This window comes from Triticum aestivum, chromosome 7A, assembly GCF_018294505.1.
Source record: "Triticum aestivum cultivar Chinese Spring chromosome 7A, IWGSC CS RefSeq v2.1, whole genome shotgun sequence".
Classification (NCBI taxonomy): Eukaryota; Viridiplantae; Streptophyta; class Magnoliopsida; order Poales; family Poaceae; genus Triticum; species Triticum aestivum.
Window position 1 is genome coordinate 53,102,964 of NC_057812.1, and position 21,065 is coordinate 53,124,028.

At 46.6% G+C, this 21,065-nt stretch overlaps 1 protein-coding gene across 1 annotated transcript; it reads right to left on the reverse strand.

Annotated features, from left to right (window-relative positions):
* Positions 1-391: 391 nt before the first annotated feature.
* LOC123152553 (UDP-glycosyltransferase 91C1-like) lies at positions 392-2,169 on the reverse strand. The gene has a single exon (XM_044572077.1). It carries the CDS (start codon positions 1,958-1,960, stop codon positions 497-499), a length of 1,464 nt encoding a protein of 487 aa, XP_044428012.1. The 5' UTR covers positions 1,961-2,169; the 3' UTR covers positions 392-496.
* Between the last annotated feature and the right edge of the window lie 18,896 nt (positions 2,170-21,065).

Consider the following 21,065-nt stretch of genomic DNA (forward strand, 5'->3'; position numbering starts at 1 on the left):
AGAAAGTTCTTCAACTCCTGGTTCTACTTATTTAGAACTTTACAATAAAAATTATAAGTTCTTCATTGTTTCCAGCAAAGTTCCTCACTAAAAACACTGATAAGCTACTATAAAATTGTATTTCAATTTCGATTAACAAAAATGTGTTTAAAATTCATGCAAGACTGATCTTGTTCTAAAGATCTTAACGCCGAAAGATCAAATATAAAAAAAATTCAAAAACAAAAATCTTATTTTTAAGATATGAACCATCTAAACTGTCAAAAAAACTAAAAGTAATGAGTTTTGAGGAGAGAGGAAAGATGATGTATGCATGCATGTGTTCATGTAGGCATGCATGTGTAGTGAGCAGAAAAAAGGACAGGAAGAGGGGCCATGCGCATGCAAAGGGTGTGGATCCACGGCAATGCTACACTACACGTACAAACAGTTTACAGGCTTATTCGTTTTCTTAACACACATGTCAACATACAAGTGCAGATGCATGGCAATTATATTACACGTCTTTGTTGCGTCTCAGATGGTCCTCGAGCTCGTGGATGTACTGTTCCTGACGCCCCTCGTCCACGACAAGCTCCTTCAGCTTCTTGGCGTTGGTTGCAAACAGCTTTCCTTCATCCTCCACCATGACACGTCGCACGGCCACTGCGAGGCCGTCCCTCTCGAACGAGCCATCGCTGTCGTCCCTCGCCACCTCCACACCTATCCCTCTCTTCGCCATCGCCCGTGCAATCATGGGCGTGTCAATAATGAATGGGAGCATCACCAACGGGAGCCCGAAGGCGAAGCTCTCAATGGTGGAGCCCCACCCGCAGTGCGTCAGGAATGCACCCGTGGCGCCGTGCGCGAGCGCCTTCACCTGCGGCACCCACCCTGTGCAGACCAGCCCGCGCAGCCGGGTTCGCTCCTCGAACCCGGCTGGCAACAGCTCGTCGTCGTTGCCGGTGCCGGTGCCGGCCGGCTTCCGTAGAGCCCAATGGAAGCGCACACCGACGAGCTCTAGCCCGAGCGCGAGTTCATGGATGTTCTGTAGCGTCAGTGGTGCCTCGCTCCCAAGCGCGACGTAGATGACAGAGTTGGGGGGCTGGTCGTCGAGCCATCGTAGGACCTTGGGACGGCTGACACAGCCTGAGCGACTGTTTATGTGGTCTTCATCATGGTCGTCGGGCACTGCCGGTAGCAGGATCCCGGCAGGGATGGCGGGTCTTCGGAAGAGGTCGGAGAGGAGGCTGAACATCTGGGGCTCCAGTTCTTCACAGCTGCGGTGGATGGTGAGGCGACAACGCTCCCAGATGTGCCAGAGACGGTCCATGTCGGACACTCCAGATGCGTTGGCGTGGAAGGCGCTGGCAACCCACTGAGCCTCGTGGCGGAGGAAGAAGGTGGTGCACGGGAAGGGGATCCACTTGGGCGGCACGGTGAAATCCTCCGGCTCCATGCGCGGATGCGCGGCGTTCGCCCACCGCGGCCCCAAAAAGGCAGCAATGGCAGCATGGAGGATTTGGAACAGCGCACACGGTACCTTGTGCTGGTCGGCGATGGGTAGCAGTAGCACCCAGTGGTGGCAGAAGTCGAGGATGATCCAGTCCGGCCTCCTCCCGGCGGCGACGGCGTCTGCGAGGAAAGCCGCGAACGGTTCGGCAAGGCCGTCCATGGCCTTCTTGAGGAGGCCCATCTTGTCGGGCAGCACGTCGGCCGTTGACTCCGCGCCCTCCGGCAGGCCCTCCATGGCCGGCAGCGGCAGTGGCACGAAACGGAGGTGGGCGGACAGGTGCACCGGCACGGGCGGGAGCCTGGCGAGGTTCCGTGGCGTGGAGACAAAGCTCACGGCGTTGCCCCTCGCAGCCAGGCGCTTGGAGAGCTCCAGGTACGGAATCATGTGCCCGAACGCCAGCCATGGGAACACCACCACCTCCAGCTCGCTGGCACCGGAGTCAGCAGCCGCTGCTTCGATTTCCATGTGCTCGCAACGTGTTGATGGAGCAAAGTAAAACACAGGCTCTGGTGTCGTTTCTGCCTGCTGGGCACAAGCTAACCAAATAATGGAGTGTGAGAGACTGAGAGCTGGTGGTGGTGTCCAGAGGTAGTGGGTGGTGGGCAGGGACTTAGTCGGTTTGTCCCCGATGTGATTACTAGGGTGGGCGCAACATTTTGGACGCAATGGCCTACCAAGAAGCACTTTCTCTAAAGCAAGATGTCCGTATTGGTTCTACTGTTATAGCATGTGAGTATGCTGGGGTAGTACGATGCATTACTGAAGGTACTCTTGGATCTAATGCCATGGTGATAGAAGAGGGATTGACTAGATGTTTTTGCGAACTCGCAAGAAGATCTTGCGTCTGGATTGCATTAGATATATCGGCTAGATGTTAGGTGACTGAACTCCAATTTGGGTGCGTCCATTCACTGTGAACCATCGGATGCAACGTTGATGATGCAATGTGCAAAATGAGGACACATCAAGTAATGTCTATAGAACCAGGTACTGGCATCGAAGCCCTATAAAACTATCACCCTACACAATCAACCTCACATGGAGAAAACCGGAAACTATTTGTCTTCGGATGCCCGATCGACAACACAAAATATCTGACCTACCGAGCTTCTTATTTCCGGTCATGCTCTTCATCATCAATGTTTCTTTGATGTATGTAGTTGTCTGAGTATTTCCATTAGTTGATGTGTCCACAATTTGCACATTTTATTGCGAGAAGTCCATACTTATCAGTACTATTTAATCTGATAGTGCAATTGATTTTTTGCATTTTCTAGCTGATAGGGTACTCCGCGTTTGACGTCAACTTTTATAATTGCTGATGTATGAATAAAGAGAAATGCCCTAGAAAGAGGCATTGGCTTAAAAGGAATCTAGTTTGTGTGCGCACTTGTTCCCATCATGAACTTCGAGTGAGTTGAATTGAGTTGTCGTAGGGGCACAAGTGGCACATAGGAGTATATCCTACACCTGGTATCATAGCTAGGCTTAAGATTTAAGTTGCATGTCTTTGAGGAATGCCGCACCCCAGTGTAAATTATCGATGGTTAGGTGGATCCACAGGTGGCCATTGTCAGGAGCCTCTTTGGGATAGAACAAGCGCATGTATATTAGTACATGCATTCCAAGTTGTATCTATGAGATTTATGTGTCATGGGATAGAACAAGTTTGTTTTAGACCGAGCCCATACATAGTTAACTTGATGAGGTTGGCTAAGTTTGTGTTAGTTCTCAAGTCGTGTATGATATGACTACTGATTCTACTGTGTGAAGCTTCAACTATTGATGATAACTTATTCTTTTTTGGACCTGCAAAATTATCTTGGAGGAAAAGAAAACCTATATAGAAACGTGTGTGAAAACTAAGAAAAAATAAGCAATCAATCATGTGCTCTTACTGCCATATGGAAAACAATAGAACAAAAAGTGAATAGAAGTTACTATTTTTAATTTGAGGTTCGACATTCACTTGCATTTATTTTTTTCAAACATTATACGGTCAGACTGAACCAAACAGTGCTATAAAAGGCGTCTTTAGGCAAGCAACAGGGAATCTATAGTGAGAGAAGAAGCAAGGTGGAAGGAAGGGCTGGAGACATATTATAATCAATATTTTGTACTTTATTTGGATGAACAAAAAATGTTAACAATTCATGGGCTTGGGAGACATGAAGAACTCAGTGATAAGTTGCGAGATATTTTGTATATTCCAAGATGGGTCACGGTGGATGTTGCCAACCCTGCCCAAAATGCATGACGGTCTGTCCATGCACATGCGGTTCAATTCATAGCAAGAACATGATACACACCACTGAGTGAGCAATATCATCAATTGATGAATGTTCCAGGAAATTGCTATGCATGGCACTGGGCAGCCTAGATTTGCACTTTGAACATCAATGCAGTGAAGAGACAAGAAAGAGACTGGAGAGATTGATAGTCACCTCGGTGGGCGATGATGGGGCGCGTGAGGTGATGGTAGGTTAAAATTTGGGATTCACTTTTAAACGCTCACTTTTGTCTTCTATATGTGATAAACTCTCTGTTAGAATACGTAATGGGCATAATGGCCTGAGCTGGCGGTATAGCCCGTTAGTCTTAGGGTTAATTAGAGATAAAGGTCGCTTGCTTGGGGGTCAAGTAAGCCTTGCTTGAAAATCAAGTAAACCTCTCTATATAAAGAGAGGAGATGTATCAATCTAATCAAGAAAGAATTAAGAAGGAAATCCCTTTCATCTTGCCCGGTCGTGGGCAAAAGGCCCCCGGCCGACCCTCTGGCGCCCTCCTTCTAGCAGCACCATAACAATTTGGTATCAGCTAGCTTCGGTTCGATCATGTCTTCACCGCGGCCCAACCCATTGTTGGAAATATGCCCTACAGGCAATAATAAAAGTATTATTATATTTCAATGTTCATGATAATTGTCTTTTATTCATGCTATAACTGTATTATCCGGAAATCGTAATACACATGTGAATACTTAGACCACACTATGTCCCTGGTAAGCCTCTAGTTGACCAGCTCGTTGTGATCAACAGATAGTCATGGTTTCCTGACTATGGACATTGGATGTCGTTGATAACGGGATCACATCATTAGGAGAATGATGTGATGGACAAGACCCAATCCTAAGCATAGCATAAAAGATCGTGTAGTTCGTTTTGCTAGAGCTTTGCAAGTGTCAAGTATCTCTTCCTACAACCATGAGATCGTGTAACTCCCGGCTGCCGTAAGAGTGCCTTGGGTGCATCAAACGTCACAACGTAACTGGGTGACTACAAAGGTGCATTACAGGTATCTCCGAAAGTAGCTGTTGGGTTGACACGGATCGAGACTGGGATTTGTCACTCCGTATGACGGAGAGGTATCTCTGGGCCCACTCGGTAATGCATCATCATATTGAGCTCAAAGTGACCAAGGAGTTGGACACGGGATCATGCATTACGGTACGAGTAAAGTGACTTGCCGGTAACGAGACTGAACAAGGTATTGGGATACCGACGATCGAGTCTCGGGCAAGTAACGTACCGATTGACAAAGGGAATTGCATACAGGGTTTGATCGAATCCTCGACATAGTGGTTCATCCGATGACAACATCGAGGAGCATGTGGGAGCCATCATGGGTATCCAGATCCCGCTGATGGTTATTGACTGAGAGCGTCTCGGTCATGTCTGCTTGTCTCCCGAACCCGTAGGGTCTACACACTTAAGGTTCGGTTACGCTAGGGTTGTAGGGATATGTATATGCAGTAACCCGAATGTTGTTCGGAGTCCCGGATGAGATCCCGGACGTCACGAGGAGTTCCGGAATGGTCCGGAGGTAAAGATTTATATATGGGAAGTCCTGTTTCGGGCATCGGGACAAGTTTCGGGGTTATCGGTATTGTACCGGGACCACCGGAAGGGTCCCGGGGGTCCACCGGGTGGGTCCACCTGCCCCGGGGGGCCACATGGGCTGTAAGGGGGTGCGCCTTGGCCTAATGGGCCAAGGGCACCAGCCCCACATAGGCCCATGCGCCTAGGGTTCAAGGGGGCAAGAGTCCTAGGAGGGTAAGGCACCTCCTAGGTGCCTTGGGGGGAGGGAAAACCCCCCTTGGCCGCCGCACCCCCTAGGAGATTGGATCTCCTAGGGCCGGCCACCCCCCCTTGGCACCCCTATATATAGTGGGGGAGAGGAGGGACTTCATACCTGAACGCCCTGGCCTTTGGTTGCCTCCTTCTCCCTCCCCAACACCTCCTCCACCTCCATAGTGCTTAGCGAAGCTCTGCCGGAGTACTGCAGCTCCATCAACACCACGCCGTCGTGCTGCTGCTGGTGCCATCTCCCTCAACCTCTCCTCCCTCCCTTGCTGGATCAAGAAGAGGAGACGTGGCTGTTCCGTACGTGTGTTGAACGCGGAGGTGCCGTGCGTTCGGCGCAGGTCATCGGTGATTTGGATCACGTCGAGTACGACTACATCATCACCTTGCAAGCTTCCGCACGCGATCTACAAGTGGTATGTAGATGCAAACTCTCTCCCTAGACTCGTTGCTTAGATGAACTCATAGATGGATCTTGGTGAAACCGTAGGAAAAATTTCAATTTTCTGCAACGTTCCCCAACAGTGGCATCATGAGCTAGGTTTATGCGTAGTTCTCTTTGCACGAGTAGAACACAATTTTGTTGTGGGCGTGGATTTTGTCATCTTACTTGCCTCTACTAGTCTTTTCTTGCTTCGGCGGTATTGTGGGATGAAGCGGCCCGGACCAACCTTACACGTACTCTTACGTGAGACCGGTTCCACCGACTGACATGCACAAGTTGCATAAGGTGGCTGGCGGGTGTCTGTCTCTCCCACCTTAGTTGGAGCGGAATCGATGAACAGGGCCCTTATGAAGGGTAAATAGAAGTTGACAAAATCACGTTGTGGTGATTCGTAGGTAAGAAAATGTTCTTGCTAGAACCCAATTACAGCCACGTAAAAGATGCAACAACAATTAGAGGACGTCTAACTTGTTTTTGCAGCGATTGATCATGTGATGTGATATGGCCAGAAGTTGTGATGAATGATGAATTGTGATGTATGAGATCATGTTCTTTGTAATAGGATTCACGACTTGCATGTCGATGAGTATGACAACCGGCAGGAGCCATAGGAGTTGTCATTATTCTTTTGTATGACCTGCGTGTCATTGAATAACGTCATGTAAACTACTTTACTTTATTGCTAAACGTTAGTCATAGAAGTAGAAGTAGTCGTTGGCGTGACAACTTCATGAAGACACGATGATGGGGATCATGATGATGGAGATCATGGTGTCAAGCCGGTGACAAGATGATCATGGAGCCCCGAAGATGAAGATCAATGGAGCTATATGATATTGGCCATATCATGTCACAACTATATAATTGCATGTGATGTTTATTATGTATTATGCATCTTGTTTACTTAGGACGACGGTAGTAAATAAGATGATCCCTTATAAAAATTTCAAGAAGTGTTCTCCCCTAACTGTGCACCGTTGCTACAGTTCGTCGTTTCTAAGCACCACGTGATGATCGGGTGTGATGGATTCTTACGTTCACATACAACGGGTGTAAGACAGTTTTACACAGCGAAAACACTTAGGGTTAACTTGACGAGCCTAGCATGTGCAGACATGGCCTCGGAACACGGAGACCGAAAGGTCGAACACGAATCGTATAGAAGATACGATCAACATGAAAATGTTCACCGACGATGATTAGTCCGTCTCACGTGATGATCGGACACGGGCTAGTCGACTCGGATCGTGTAACACTTAGATGACTAAAGGGATGTCTAATCTAAGTGGGAGTTCATAATTTGATTAGAACTTTATTATCATGAACTTAGTCTAAAACCTTTGCAAATATGTCTTGTAGATCAATGGCCAACGCTAATGTCAACATGAACTTCAACGCGTTCCTAGAGAAAACCAAGCTGAAAGATGATGGCAGCAACTATACGGACTGGGTCCGGAACCTGAGGATCATCCTCATAGCTGCCAGGAAACAATATGTCCTAGAAGGACCGCTAGGTGACGCTCCCGTCCCAGAGAACCAAGACATTATGAATGCTTGGCAAACTCGCGCTGATGATTACTCCCTCGTTCAGTGCGGCATGCTTTACAGCTTAGAACCGGGGCTCCAAAAGCGTTTTGAGCATCACGGAGCATATGAGATGTTCGAAGAGCTGAAACTAGTTTTCCAAGCTCATGCCCGGGTCGAGAGATATGATGTCTCCGACAAGTTCTACAGTTGTAAGATGGAGGAAAACAGTTCTGTCAGTGAGCACATCCTGAAGATGTCTGGGTTGCACAACCGTATGACCCAGCTAAACATTAACCTCCCAGATGAGGCGGTCATTGACAGAATCCTCCAGTCGCTCCCACCAAGCTACAAGAGCTTTGTGATGAACTACAACATGCAAGGAATGGAAAAGACCATTCCTGAATTGTTCTCGATGCTGAAGTCAGCAGAGGCTGAAATCAAGAAAGAACATCAAGTGTTGATGGTCAATAAGACCACTAAGTTCAAGAAGGGCAAGGGTAAGAAGAACTTCAAGAAGGACGGCAAAGATGTTGCCGCGCCTGGTAAGCCAGTTACCGGGAAGAAGTCGAAGAATGGACCCAAGCCTGAGACTGAGTGCTTTTATTGCAAGGGGAAGGGTCACTGGAAGCGGAACTGCCCCAAATACTTAGCGGATAAGAAGGCCGGCAACACCAAAGGTATATTTGATATACATGTGATTGATGTGTACCTTACCAGTAATCGTAGTAACTCCTGGGTATTTGATACCGGTGCCGTTGCTCATATTTGTAACTCACAGCAGGAGCTGCGGAATAAACGGAGACTGGCAAAGGACGAGGTGACGATGCGCGTCGGGAATGGTTCCAAAGTCGATGTGATCGCCGTCGGCACGCTGCCTCTACATTTACCTACGGGATTAGTTTTGAACCTCAATAATTGTTATTTAGTGCCAAGTTTGAGCATGAACATTGTATCTGGATCTCGTTTAATACGAGATGGCTACTCATTTAAGTCTGAGAATAATGGTTGTTCGATTTATATGAGAGATATGTTTTATGGTCATGCTCCGATGGTCAATGGTTTATTCTTAATGAATCTCGAGCGTAATATTACACATGTTCATAGTGTAGATGCCAAAAGATTTAAAGTTGATAACGATAGTCCCACATACTTGTGGCACTGCCGCCTTGGTCACATTGGTGTCAAGCGCATGAAGAAGCTCCATGCCGATGGACTTTTAGAGTCTCTTGATTATGAATCGTTTGACACGTGCGAACCATGCCTCTTGGGCAAAATGACCAAGACTCCGTTCTCCGGAACAATGGAGCGAGCAACCAACTTGTTGAAAATCATACATACCGATGTGTGCGGTCCAATGAGCGTTGAGGCTCGCGGAGGATATCGTTATGTTCTCACCCTCACAGATGACTTGAGTAGATATGGGTATGTCTACTTAATGAAACACAAGTCTGAGACCTTTGAAAAGTTCAAGGAATTTCAGAATGAGGTGGAGAATCAACGTGACCGAAAGATAAAATTCTTACGATCAGATCGTGGAGGAGAATACTTAAGTCACGAATTTGGTACACACTTAAAGAAATGTGGAATCGTTTCACAGCTCACGCCGCCTGGAACACCTCAGCGAAACGGTGTGTCCGAACGTCGTAATCGCACTCTATTGGATATGGTGCGGTCTATGATGTCTCTTACCGATTTACCGCTATCATTTTGGGGATACGCTCTAGAGACAGCTACATTCACTTTAAATAGGGCACCGTCTAAATCCGTTGAGACGACACCGTATGAATTATGGTTTGGGAAGAAACCTAAGCTGTCGTTTCTAAAAGTTTGGGGATGCGAAGCTTATGTCAAGAAACTTCAACCTGAAAAGCTCGAACCCAAGTCGGAAAAATGCGTATTCATAGGATACCCTAAGGAAACTATAGGGTATACCTTCTACTTAAGATCCGAAGGCAAGATCTTTGTTGCCAAGAACGGATGCTTTCTGGAAAAAGAGTTTCTCTCGAAAGAAGTAAGTGGGAGGAAAGTAGAACTCGATGAAGTACTACCTCTTGAGCGGGATGGTGACGCAGCACAGGAAACCATTCCTGTGATGCCCACACCAACTGAAGAGGAAAACCATGATAATGATCAAGGTACTTCGGATCAAGTTACTGCTGAACTTCGTAGGTCCACAAGGACACGTTCTGCACCAGAGTGGTACGGCAACCCTGTCCTGGAAATCATGTTGTTAGACAACAATGAACCTTCGAACTATGAAGAAGCAATGGCGGGCCCGGATTCCAACAAATGGCTTGAAGCCATGAAATCCGAGATAGAATCCATGTATGAAAACAAAGTATGGACTTTGATAGACTTGCCCGATGATCGGCGAGCGATAGAAAACAAATGGATCTTTAAGAAGAAGACGGACGCGGATGGTAATGTTACCATCTATAAAGCTCGACTTGTCGCTAAGGGTTATCGACAGGTTCAAGGGATTGACTACGACGAGACATTCTCTCCCGTAGCGAAGCTAAAGTCCGTCCGAATCATGTTAGCAATTGCCGCATACTATGATTATGAGATATGGCAGATGGACGTCAAAACAGCATTCCTTAACGGGCATCTTAAGGAAGAACTGTATATGATGCAGCCGGAAGGTTTTGTCGATCCTCTGAACGCTAACAAAGTATGCAAGCTCCAGCGATCCATTTATGGACTGGTGCAAGCATCTCGGAGTTGGAACATTCGCTTTGATGAGATGATCAAAGCGTTTGGGTTTATGCAGACTTATGGAGAAGCCTGCGTTTACAAGAAAGTGAGTGGGAGCTCTGTAGCATTTCTCATATTATATGTAGATGACATACTCCTGATGGGAAATAATATAGAATTTCTGGACAGCATTAAGGCCTACTTGAATAAGTGTTTTTCAATGAAGGACCTTGGAGAAGCTGCTTATATATTAGGCATCAAGATCTATAGAGATAGATCGAGACGCCTCATAGGTCTTTCACAAAGTACATACCTTGATAAGATTTTGAAGAGATTCAGAATGGATCAGTCCAAGAAGGGGTTCTTGCCTATGTTACAAGGTATGAGACTAAGCTCAGCTCAGTCACCGACCACGGCAAAAGATAAAGAAGAGATGAGTGTCATCCCCTATGCTTCAGCCATAGGATCTATTATGTATGCCATGCTGTGTACCAGACCCGATGTAAACCTTGCCGTAAGTTTGGTAGCAAGATACCAAAGTAATCCCGGCAAGGAACACTGGACAGCGGTCAAGAATATCCTGAAGTACCTGAAAAGGACAAAGGACATGTTTCTCGTTTATGGAGGAGACGAAGAGCTCGTCGTAAAGGGTTACGTCGACGCTAGCTTCGACTCAGATCTGGATGACTCTAAGTCACAAACCGGATACGTGTATATGTTGAATGGTGGAGCAGTAAGCTGGTGCAGCTGCAAGCAGAGCGTCGTGGCGGGATCTACGTGTGAAGCGGAGTACATGGCAGCCTCGGAGGCAGCACATGAAGCAATTTGGGTGAAGGAGTTCATCACCGACCTAGGAGTCATACCCAATGCGTCGGGGCCGATCAAACTCTTCTATGACAACACTGGAGCTATTGCCCTCGCAAAGGAGCCCAGGTTTCACAAGAAGACCAGGCACATCAAGCGTCGTTTCAACTCCATCCGTGAAAATGTTCAAGATGGAGACATAGAGATTTGCAAAGTGCATACGGATCTGAATGTCGCAGATCCGCTGACTAAACCTCTCTCGCGTGCAAAACATGATCAACACCAGAACTCTATGGGTGTTCGATTCATCACAATGTAACTAGATTGGTGACTCTAGTGCAAGTGGGAGACTGTTGGAAATATGCCCTAGAGGCAATAATAAAAGTATTATTATATTTCAATGTTCATGATAATTGTCTTTTATTCATGCTATAACTGTATTATCCGGAAATCGTAATACACGTGTGAATACTTAGACCACACTATGTCCCTGGTAAGCCTCTAGTTGACCAGCTCGTTGTGATCAACAGATAGTCATGGTTTCCTGACTATGGACATTGGATGTCGTTGATAACGAGATCACATCATTAGGAGAATGATGTGATGGACAAGACCCAATCCTAAGCATAGCATAAAAGATCGTGTAGTTCGTTTTGCTAGAGCTTTGCAAGTGTCAAGTATCTCTTCCTACAACCATGAGATCGTGTAACTCCCGGCTGCCGTAAGAGTGCCTTGGGTGCATCAAACGTCACAACGTAACTGGGTGACTACAAAGGTGCATTACAGGTATCTCCGAAAGTAGCTGTTGGGTTGACACGGATCGAGACTGGGATTTGTCACTCCGTATGACGGAGAGGTATCTCTGGGCCCACTCGGTAATGCATCATCATATTGAGCTCAAAGTGACCAAGGAGTTGGACACGGGATCATGCATTACGGTACGAGTAAAGTGACTTGCCGGTAACGAGACTGAACAAGGTATTGGGATACCGACGATCGAGTCTCGGGCAAGTAACGTACCGATTGACAAAGGGAATTGCATACAGGGTTCGATCGAATCCTCGACATAGTGGTTCATCCGATGACAACATCGAGGAGCATGTGGGAGCCATCATGGGTATCCAGATCCCGCTGATGGTTATTGACTGAGAGCGTCTCGGTCATGTCTGCTTGTCTCCCGAACCCGTAGGGTCTACACACTTAAGGTTCGGTTACGCTAGGGTTGTAGGGATATGTATATGCAGTAACCCGAATGTTGTTCGGAGTCCCGGATGAGATCCCGGACGTCACGAGGAGTTCCGGAATGGTCCGGAGGTAAAGATTTATATATGGGAAGTCCTGTTTCGGGCATCGGGACAAGTTTCGGGGTTATCGGTATTGTACCGGGACCACCGGAAGGGTCCCGGGGGTCCACCGGGTGGGTCCACCTGCCCCGGGGGGCCACATGGGCTGTAAGGGGGTGCGCCTTGGCCTAATGGGCCAAGGGCACCAGCCCCACATAGGCCCATGCGCCTAGGGTTCAAGGGGGCAAGAGTCCTAGGAGGGTAAGGCACCTCCTAGGTGCCTTGGGGGGAGGGAAAACCCCCCTTGGCCGCCGCACCCCCTAGGAGATTGGATCTCCTAGGGCCGGCCACCCCCCCTTGGCACCCCTATATATAGTGGGGGAGAGGAGGGACTTCATACCTGAACGCCCTGGCCTTTGGTTGCCTCCTTCTCCCTCCCCAACACCTCCTCCACCTCCATAGTGCTTAGCGAAGCTCTGCCGGAGTACTGCAGCTCCATCAACACCACGCCGTCGTGCTGCTGCTGGTGCCATCTCCCTCAACCTCTCCTCCCTCCCTTGCTGGATCAAGAAGAGGAGACGTGGCTGTTCCGTACGTGTGTTGAACGCGGAGGTGCCGTGCGTTCGGCGCAGGTCATCGGTGATTTGGATCACGTCGAGTACGACTACATCATCACCTTGCAAGCTTCCGCACGCTATCTACAAGTGGTATGTAGATGCAAACTCTCTCCCTAGACTCGTTGCTTAGATGAACTCATAGATGGATCTTGGTGAAACCGTAGGAAAAATTTCAATTTTCTGCAACGTTCCCCAACACCCATCTCTTCCGCTGCCGGTCACCTCGTCGCCTCCGACAACCACCACGACCGTCGCCCCGCTCCTGCCTGCGCCGGGATCCTCCGCCGCGCTCGCCCCCGCCGTCCTCACACCGGAGGAGGTGTCCAGGGCACTGCGGGACCTAACCCAGGCGGTCCAGGAGATCCGCCTGTTCTTTGCCGGGTCCTACGGCCGCACCTGGCTGCGCCACCCATCACCGCAACCGCGCCTCAGTGGCTGCCATGGCAGCCGCTGCACCAGGCGGCCTTCGCCGCGCTGGCGGGGCCGCTGCAGCTGCCATCCACCGCCCCACCCTGGTTGTAGTGGCAGCCGCCGCTCCTGGCGGCCTCCGCCGCGCCCGGTGCTCGGCCGCAGTAGCCTCTGCCGCTGCCCCAGGGCGTCCCCACCGCGCTCGCCAGGCCGCTGCAGCTGCCATCCACCGCCACCACCGCCCCGCCCTAGCTACAGTGGCAACCGCCGCTCCTGGCGGCCTCCGCTGCGGCCGTCGCTCCGCTGCAGCAGCCACCGCCGGTAAGCTCCGGCCCCGCATCGACCGCGCCGGCGAGAGTCCCGATCCACCAGATCAAGTTCCTGTCGTCGCCATTACCGCTTCCCCAGGCCGTCCCCATTCAGCAGATCAAGTTCCCGCCATCGCCATCACGGCTTCTGGTTTGGATCACTACCCGCCACGTGTCGGCGGCGGTGAGACTGCAGGCTGCTGCGCGCGGCCTCCTAGCGTGGCAGCATGTGTGGGAGATGCGTGGTCTGCAGCTGCCGCTCCTCCCAGCTGCGCTTCGCTGAGCAAAGGACCTCGATCTTGTCCGCTGCGTCAGGGATCTTGGGCATGCTATTTTCCCCGCGGGCAGCGACCTCAAAGTCTGAGACATCGGCGATTGGGGGGCGCACCCCTCCTCGTCATTATCCATCGCAAGCCCTCCACGGTTCTCTCTGCGGTGCAGACCAACAACCGTCCGGCGGGATGAAGGCAGGGTGTCGACGACAGGAGCGCACCGCATAGCACCACTGCATTCCGCCGGCTGCCGTGAGGGCCCCTCTGCTGGTCGCTCTTGCGACCACTTTCAGGTGGCCATACCCATGCACTCCTTTCGTACAGATGGTGTCCATGGGATCCAGGTGGTTGTACACGTGCACGTCCGACGTGTGGATGGTGTCCACTTTTTGTTAAAAGATCCAAAATAAATCGTCCCAGTCCATTTCAGGTTGAGAGTAATAAAACAACCCAAGATGTAAAAGGCTTGTTTTTAGGTGTTAGGCTTGTGTTGCGTCGAGTCATGGTTATAAGTTGGTTAGGCTGCATCTCGAGGACAAGCTGCATGTCCAGGTGGGGTGTAGTGTTAGATCACGTAATGGGCCTAATGGCCTGTGCTGGCGTATAGCCCGTTAGTCTTAGGGTTAATTAGAGATAAGGGTCGCTTGTTTAGGGGTCAAGTAAGCCTTACATGGAAGTCAAGTTAACCTCTCTATATAAAGAGAGGAGATGTATCAATCTAATCAAGCAAGAATTAAGAAGGAAATCTCTTCCATCTTGCCCGGCCGTGGGGAAAAGGCCCTCGGCCGACCCTCTTGCGCCCTCCTTTTAGCAACACCATAACACTCTCATCTATAGGCCATGCACTCTGTAGTAGCATGCCAATTTCCCATTTATAACCCCAACCAACATTGAACAGGTATAAGATATTAAATTCTAAAAAAAAGAAATGATCTTGCATTTTAATAAAGCTAAATTTATGATTACATAAATAGTTCAACTAACTTTAGCTAGGACATCCATTTTCATATAAATAGTTCAACTAACTTTACCTTACTCAGTAGAGCTGCACGGATGAGCTTAATTAGTTGAGGTTGTGTTAGTTTCTAAGGTCATGTAGGGCGAGGAGTGATTCATGTATATCTGAAGCTTATTACGTTCCAGTGTTAAGAATCACTCCGTACGAGAAAAATAATATATAAGAGAATCTGTGGCGCATGCATGGGTTGTGTCAACTCATATTTTGGTACTCCTTTTTGTGCAGAAGGCACATTCATGTGAAAAAATAGTAATCAAATAATTTGCAGTGTGTATCAATTGATAGAAAGGTTAGAAGTTGTACCACCTTTAAAAAAAATATGTACCTGCTATCAACATATATTGCCACATCAAATCATGATAGAATCAATATATGTCTGTTATTTAGTTTCAGCATTCAATTATGTTTATTCTGTGATACAATATACACCCACACTAAGCAAAAAAATGTTAACTAATGATGGTTTGATGCAAACATGAGGGAAGCTGCCACGCGAGAGGAAGGACCAAAGAGAATATTTAATATGATTTTTTAGAATATTTTAGAATTTTTGGCACTGAACACACCCCAGGGGGTGCACCCAGCAGACTTGTGGGTCCCATAGGGACCCACTCACTTATTCCAGTAGTCCGCCACTTTCTTCCACCTCCAAAAAAAATCACTAGCTTGCTCACGCCCGTGTTACTGCTCATTTCCCTGCGATTTTTGATCTCCTTGGAACTCTATTTTCAAAACTGTTTTGGGAGATTATTCTTCTGCATGTGACTTCTCCAATTGTCCAATTAGTTTTTGTTCTAGTGCTTTATATATTGCAATTTTTTGTTGCTGTGGTGACCATGTTCTTGAGCTTGCATGTTGAATTTATATGGTCGAAAGTAGTTTCGATGCATGATATAGCCTCTAAACACTTGTGAAAGTAGTTGCTATCAATTTGGCTAAGTTTGTTCACTTTTTTTTGGTTCACTAAAAATTTCATAGAAAAATAAAATGCTCATGTGGAGGTTGAGAGGTTACTCGAGCTGGAGTCCTAAGGAGGCTATGAAGCCCAAGTACAACCTTCCTCGTGCTGCTGAGGTGCGGCCGTGTGAATGGCTCTGCAACACGTTCTTGAGGGATGCGGGAATTCCCGATGACTTCTTTCATTTGGCGGACAATGCCGGCATTATCCTGTTCCTCGAAGAAAAGTGTGAATAGTACCTTCTCCTCACAAATACTTCCATGCAAAACTTTCATTTTCACTCTAGGAGAGAGATACCCACTATTTCATTCCACTTATATGAAATTCCTAGGGAGATGACACTTGATGAGTTTTGTGAGGCTTGCTTGATTCCATCTGTGGACAGCTCTAAAGAGCCACATCCCAGTGACGTTGTGGATTTTATATCCAAATTGACTACGGGGGAGCATTGAGGAGTTTCTCAGGCTAGAGTTAATAGTTTACATTTTTCCCGTGTTATGTTATTATTCATTATTTGCTGGGAGGTGTTTGACTGGATGGTGGGAGAGTGGATCACTCAGCTCGTCTGGCCTTGCTATTTTGTGCCATGCTCTTTATAGTGACATAACTTTTAGTTTGGGTGCTATAATTGCTCGGCGGTTACACACTAACCGCTCGAAGGGAGTCACTTATGGTGGTATTTATTGTTCCGCCTCGCTAGACATTTGGAGATTCCTATTAGGCACCATGAGGTAGAGGAGAAGCTTTTACCTATCATGCTAGCATGGTTGGACATGATTTTATTCATAGTGTCCGAGGCGATTTTGGTATAAGTTCGTGTTCACTCAAGACACCTGTGAGACTATTACACTGTCTGCACCTTCTTTTTCGATCTTTCTATAGGCAGGTACACCATTATGCCAGAAGACATTTATGCTTATTAAGGCTTGGCACCACCCCAAATGGATGAGCCTGAGCCAGCACCTGAGCCTGAGCCTGTTGCAGAGCCTGTTTACCAGTGGGATCTGCAGGACCCTGTCTATCCGTGGAACTCGCAGGAGCCATAGTATTATCCTGGAGGAGGATACTTCGACCCATGGCCGTAGACCAACTTAGTCCAAAATCCTACGCTTGGTATAGTACGTATTTCTCACCATGTTAGTTTTGTTTTATATATCCATGTTAGTTTTATTTCTAGTTGTTGCTGCTTATCCTCTTTCATTGGATATCCATGTTAGTTTCATTTTCCACTTTCTTTTTTGTGTGTTTGAAAAACTTTGAAAATCCAAAAATATTTCTTGCTTCTTTTCAGTTTTTATTTTTAGTTTAGTTATTTCGTAGTAGTAAAAGAAAACCCAAAAAGATTCACGTCCTTCTTTTGGTTGTTAGGAGCTTTCCCATGTAAATAGTTTTTCTCGTATTCGTTTTTCTCCTTTCCTTAATTTGCTTTCTTTGAAAACACAAAAACTCCAAAAATATTTCAGTGTGTTTCTCTGAAATTATTTTCCTTTTTTAGTTGTCATAAGGAGAAGACTGCAATCAAATTGTTTAGTGGCTGTCATATGCATTATTGATGATCTATCGAAGAGCCCATATTACTTTGTCTTATCCTTTGAATATTTTTTTTACAGATTCTAGCTTAGTTCATAGCACACTTGTACTTTACTATTTTCACATCATTCGGTCGTGCAAGTGAAAGAAAATAATGATGATGATTTGATGAAGTGATTGCGGTGAAGGAAAGCTGGTATGAACTCTCCTTGTTTTTGTTTTTGTAAATATGTTCGCTGGGTCGATCTTGATTCAGCATATTATGGGGAAACATATTTATGATCACAATTAGAGATTATAGTTACTCATGCCATGCTTAAATAGATAGGAGTGGATAATGATTTATCTTGAGTGTCAACATGCATTAAAATGGTTAAGATGTAGTATGATATTATGGTATCATCCTCTCAACAATTCAAGCGGCTTGACTTGGTACATGTTCATGCATGTAGTTGATTCAAAATCAACATAGCCTCCACGATATTTATGTTCATGGTGTTTATATCCTACTCATGCTTGTACTCGATGTTAATTATTCTCAATGCATGATTATGACCGTTTTCGCTGTCTAGCTGGTCGCTTCTCATTCTATATGGTAGCGTTCACCTGTACTAAGCGGGTATACTGATTGTGCATCCAAATCCTTTGTCCAAAAGTTGGCCCAGATGACTCCACTATATCTACCTATATGCGGTATTATTCTGCCGTTCCAAGTAAATTTTTATGTGCCACCTCTAAACATTCAAATAAGCATCTGTTTTGTGTGCCCGTACCGCTCATGGAGCGACATGGGGCGGTTAGTATCTTTCATGCTAAGCGGGTTATTCTCACAATAAGTGTTTATTCACTTCTCATTACACGAGAGAGGCTGGTATTCGGGATGCCCAGTCCCATGATCAAAATGAAACATAATGAATCAAACTCCCCCGGAAAGTTGTTGGTATGGAGGGCACCCGAGGATTCAACTAGCCATGGCTTGTGTTTTTCTGGTGGAGGGAGAGTAAACACCTTTCAGTTTGAGAACCACCGATAATGTGTTTAGCATGGAAGATATTGAAAACACTCGGTCATGATGTTGATAGGAAAGACATACCTCTCAAATCATATTCATCTATGTTCTAAGCTTCGAGCTCTGGCAGCGCTGCAAATCCCTACTTCCGTGTGTGAAGGGCCTATCTATTTACTTTTATATTATTTTGCTTTTATTATTGAGTCATCACCTTCTCGTTTAAGCACCAGTTGGAGAGTACTATTTTCATTTTTATGCATCGAGTATAGTTAATGTTGGGTGTGACTTGACTGGATCTCTCCTACCATGAATTACAATATTTAGTCGCTACTTGAACTTCAGAGGTGCTTTGCATTTATATTTTATGGTCTCAGAAAGCACTAGCGAGATACCATATTGTCATATTATATCATGATTGTTTTGAAAAATTGTTGGTATTCAAGATTTGTTATTATTGCTCGCTAGTTGGTTAGGTTATTGACATGGGTAATTGTGAGACCTAAATGTTATCATTCATATGGTTAGTTCATAATACTTGCTTAAAACTTGAGCACTATTCAACATATATACATCAAAAAGAACAAAAAGAGTTTGTAAAAGTTTTTATTTATCATTTTCAGTTTGTCAATTGAACTGCTTGATGACAAGCGACGAGTTAAGCTTGGGGGAGTTGATACGTCCTAAACGTATCTACTTTGCGAAACAGTTTTGCTCTTGTTTTGGACTCTAATTTGCATAATTTGAATGAAATTAACCTGGACTGACGTTGTTTTCAGTAGAATTAACATGATATTATTTTTATGGTGAAACAAAAGTTCTCGGATTGGGCTAAAACTTTACGGAGATTATTTTCAGAATATACAAAAATACTAGCGAAGAGTATTACTGATATAACCATATCGACACCTATGAATGAATATGCTACAGATTGTGTTGAAGGTGGAGCAATAGTTGTGGGCAATGTCATGGGCGGACCACTTTTGGAAAGTGGGAGAGATATGTAGTTCGTATGTACAAAAGTACATACTGTTTGATAAGGAGTATGAGGAAAAGATGAAAATTTGGTTGCTATTACATGTATGCTTGTTGACCGATATAAAGTCAAAGTAGAATCAGGAGTACTACTTGTGCCTACGTACACAATGAGCGTGAACAAGCATACGGATTTCTAATGCCTTCGTGTGCATGTGGGCGTGAAGGATAATGGTGGCCCGTATGGTAAAGGGAGATCAAATACACTAAAAAATTCCAGGCCAAGGATCAAGCTGCGTTTGCTATTTTTGTTCGTGACATCTAAAGGGTATCACGCAGCAAATAGGACGTACAAAATGTGGAGTCTGTTATGCTTGAAGGAAAACGGATGGGGTCCACCAGCACAACAATTAGAGGTCTACACACCGGTTCAACAGAGTCCAGGTCAATATTTTGTAAGGATTATATAGCTAGAATATTTATTTTTCGACAAAGGGTGGATTTTATTAACTCAAAATAAAGCATCAAGTGGATAGAAACACAATGAGCACACACCCCGCCTCTGCATATCTAGGATGCACATAGCCAACACCAACACACACAAGTAAACAAACGGCAAAAAGCAAAGTCATATAAGACCAAAGCTATGCCTAAGTGAAAAAAAGACTAAAGCGGTCAAAACAACAATCGACAAACTACAACAACGACCATATTCACACCAATCGTCTCTTGACACCACAAGGACAACAAGGTTCTTCAACAACAACGCCTTCAGAAAGGTAATGACGCTCAAGCGCCGCCGTCACTGGATCCAACCGCCAGAGGCCAGATTCTAGGTTTTCACCTAAAGAACAAGTCTGAGCATATCCGATTAATGCCTTCAACAAGATAACGATGCAAAAACATCGCTATTGTTAGGTATAACCCACTCGGGTAGACCTAGGGCTTTTCAACCCGGAGCTCAAGACTGGATACTCAACAAGCACCACCACATCGAAGTCAACATGTGTTGTCACCACCACTTTTCTGCAGTCCCAGCAGCTACTCGTGAAGCGCTAGATCACACCAGCGATGTCGTTGCACAACCATATCCTCTGCATCATGCCGTCGTCCATAGATTGCATCTTATTGTCGAAGACAGACTGGTCGGTGGACCGTTCCATGGCATACATGACCGGGGATAGTCGGTCGAGTGCCTATCCGTGACATGGACATAAGCACTTGATGACCAAACACATGCATGTGCTTCTGAATTGTCGTACAACTTGAAGAATGCCATACACAGCTTCGTCTTGCACGTGCTCCACGACCACTGCAGAAACGATGGCGCCAAGGCATAGCCATCTCCATGGCCGCCGCAGGCCGTGGTCGCACCACCCCTGTTCCACCACTACACCGCTCCACAACGTTGTTGTGGCGCCATCAGCTGTAGCATGGCGAAACAGATCCGCCTCCTTAGTAAGATCTGGCTACCGTGTCTCCATTTGATGGACACCAAGCCGGTCACCGCTGCTGAACAAGCAGGGCCAGCACACACGGCCAACAACCAGCCCTAGCCGTGGCCGCTAAAGCATCAGCGCACAACCCAATCAGCATCCAGCCCGTGTAGACTTCATGCATGGATTGAGCGCCGTTGTAGATCG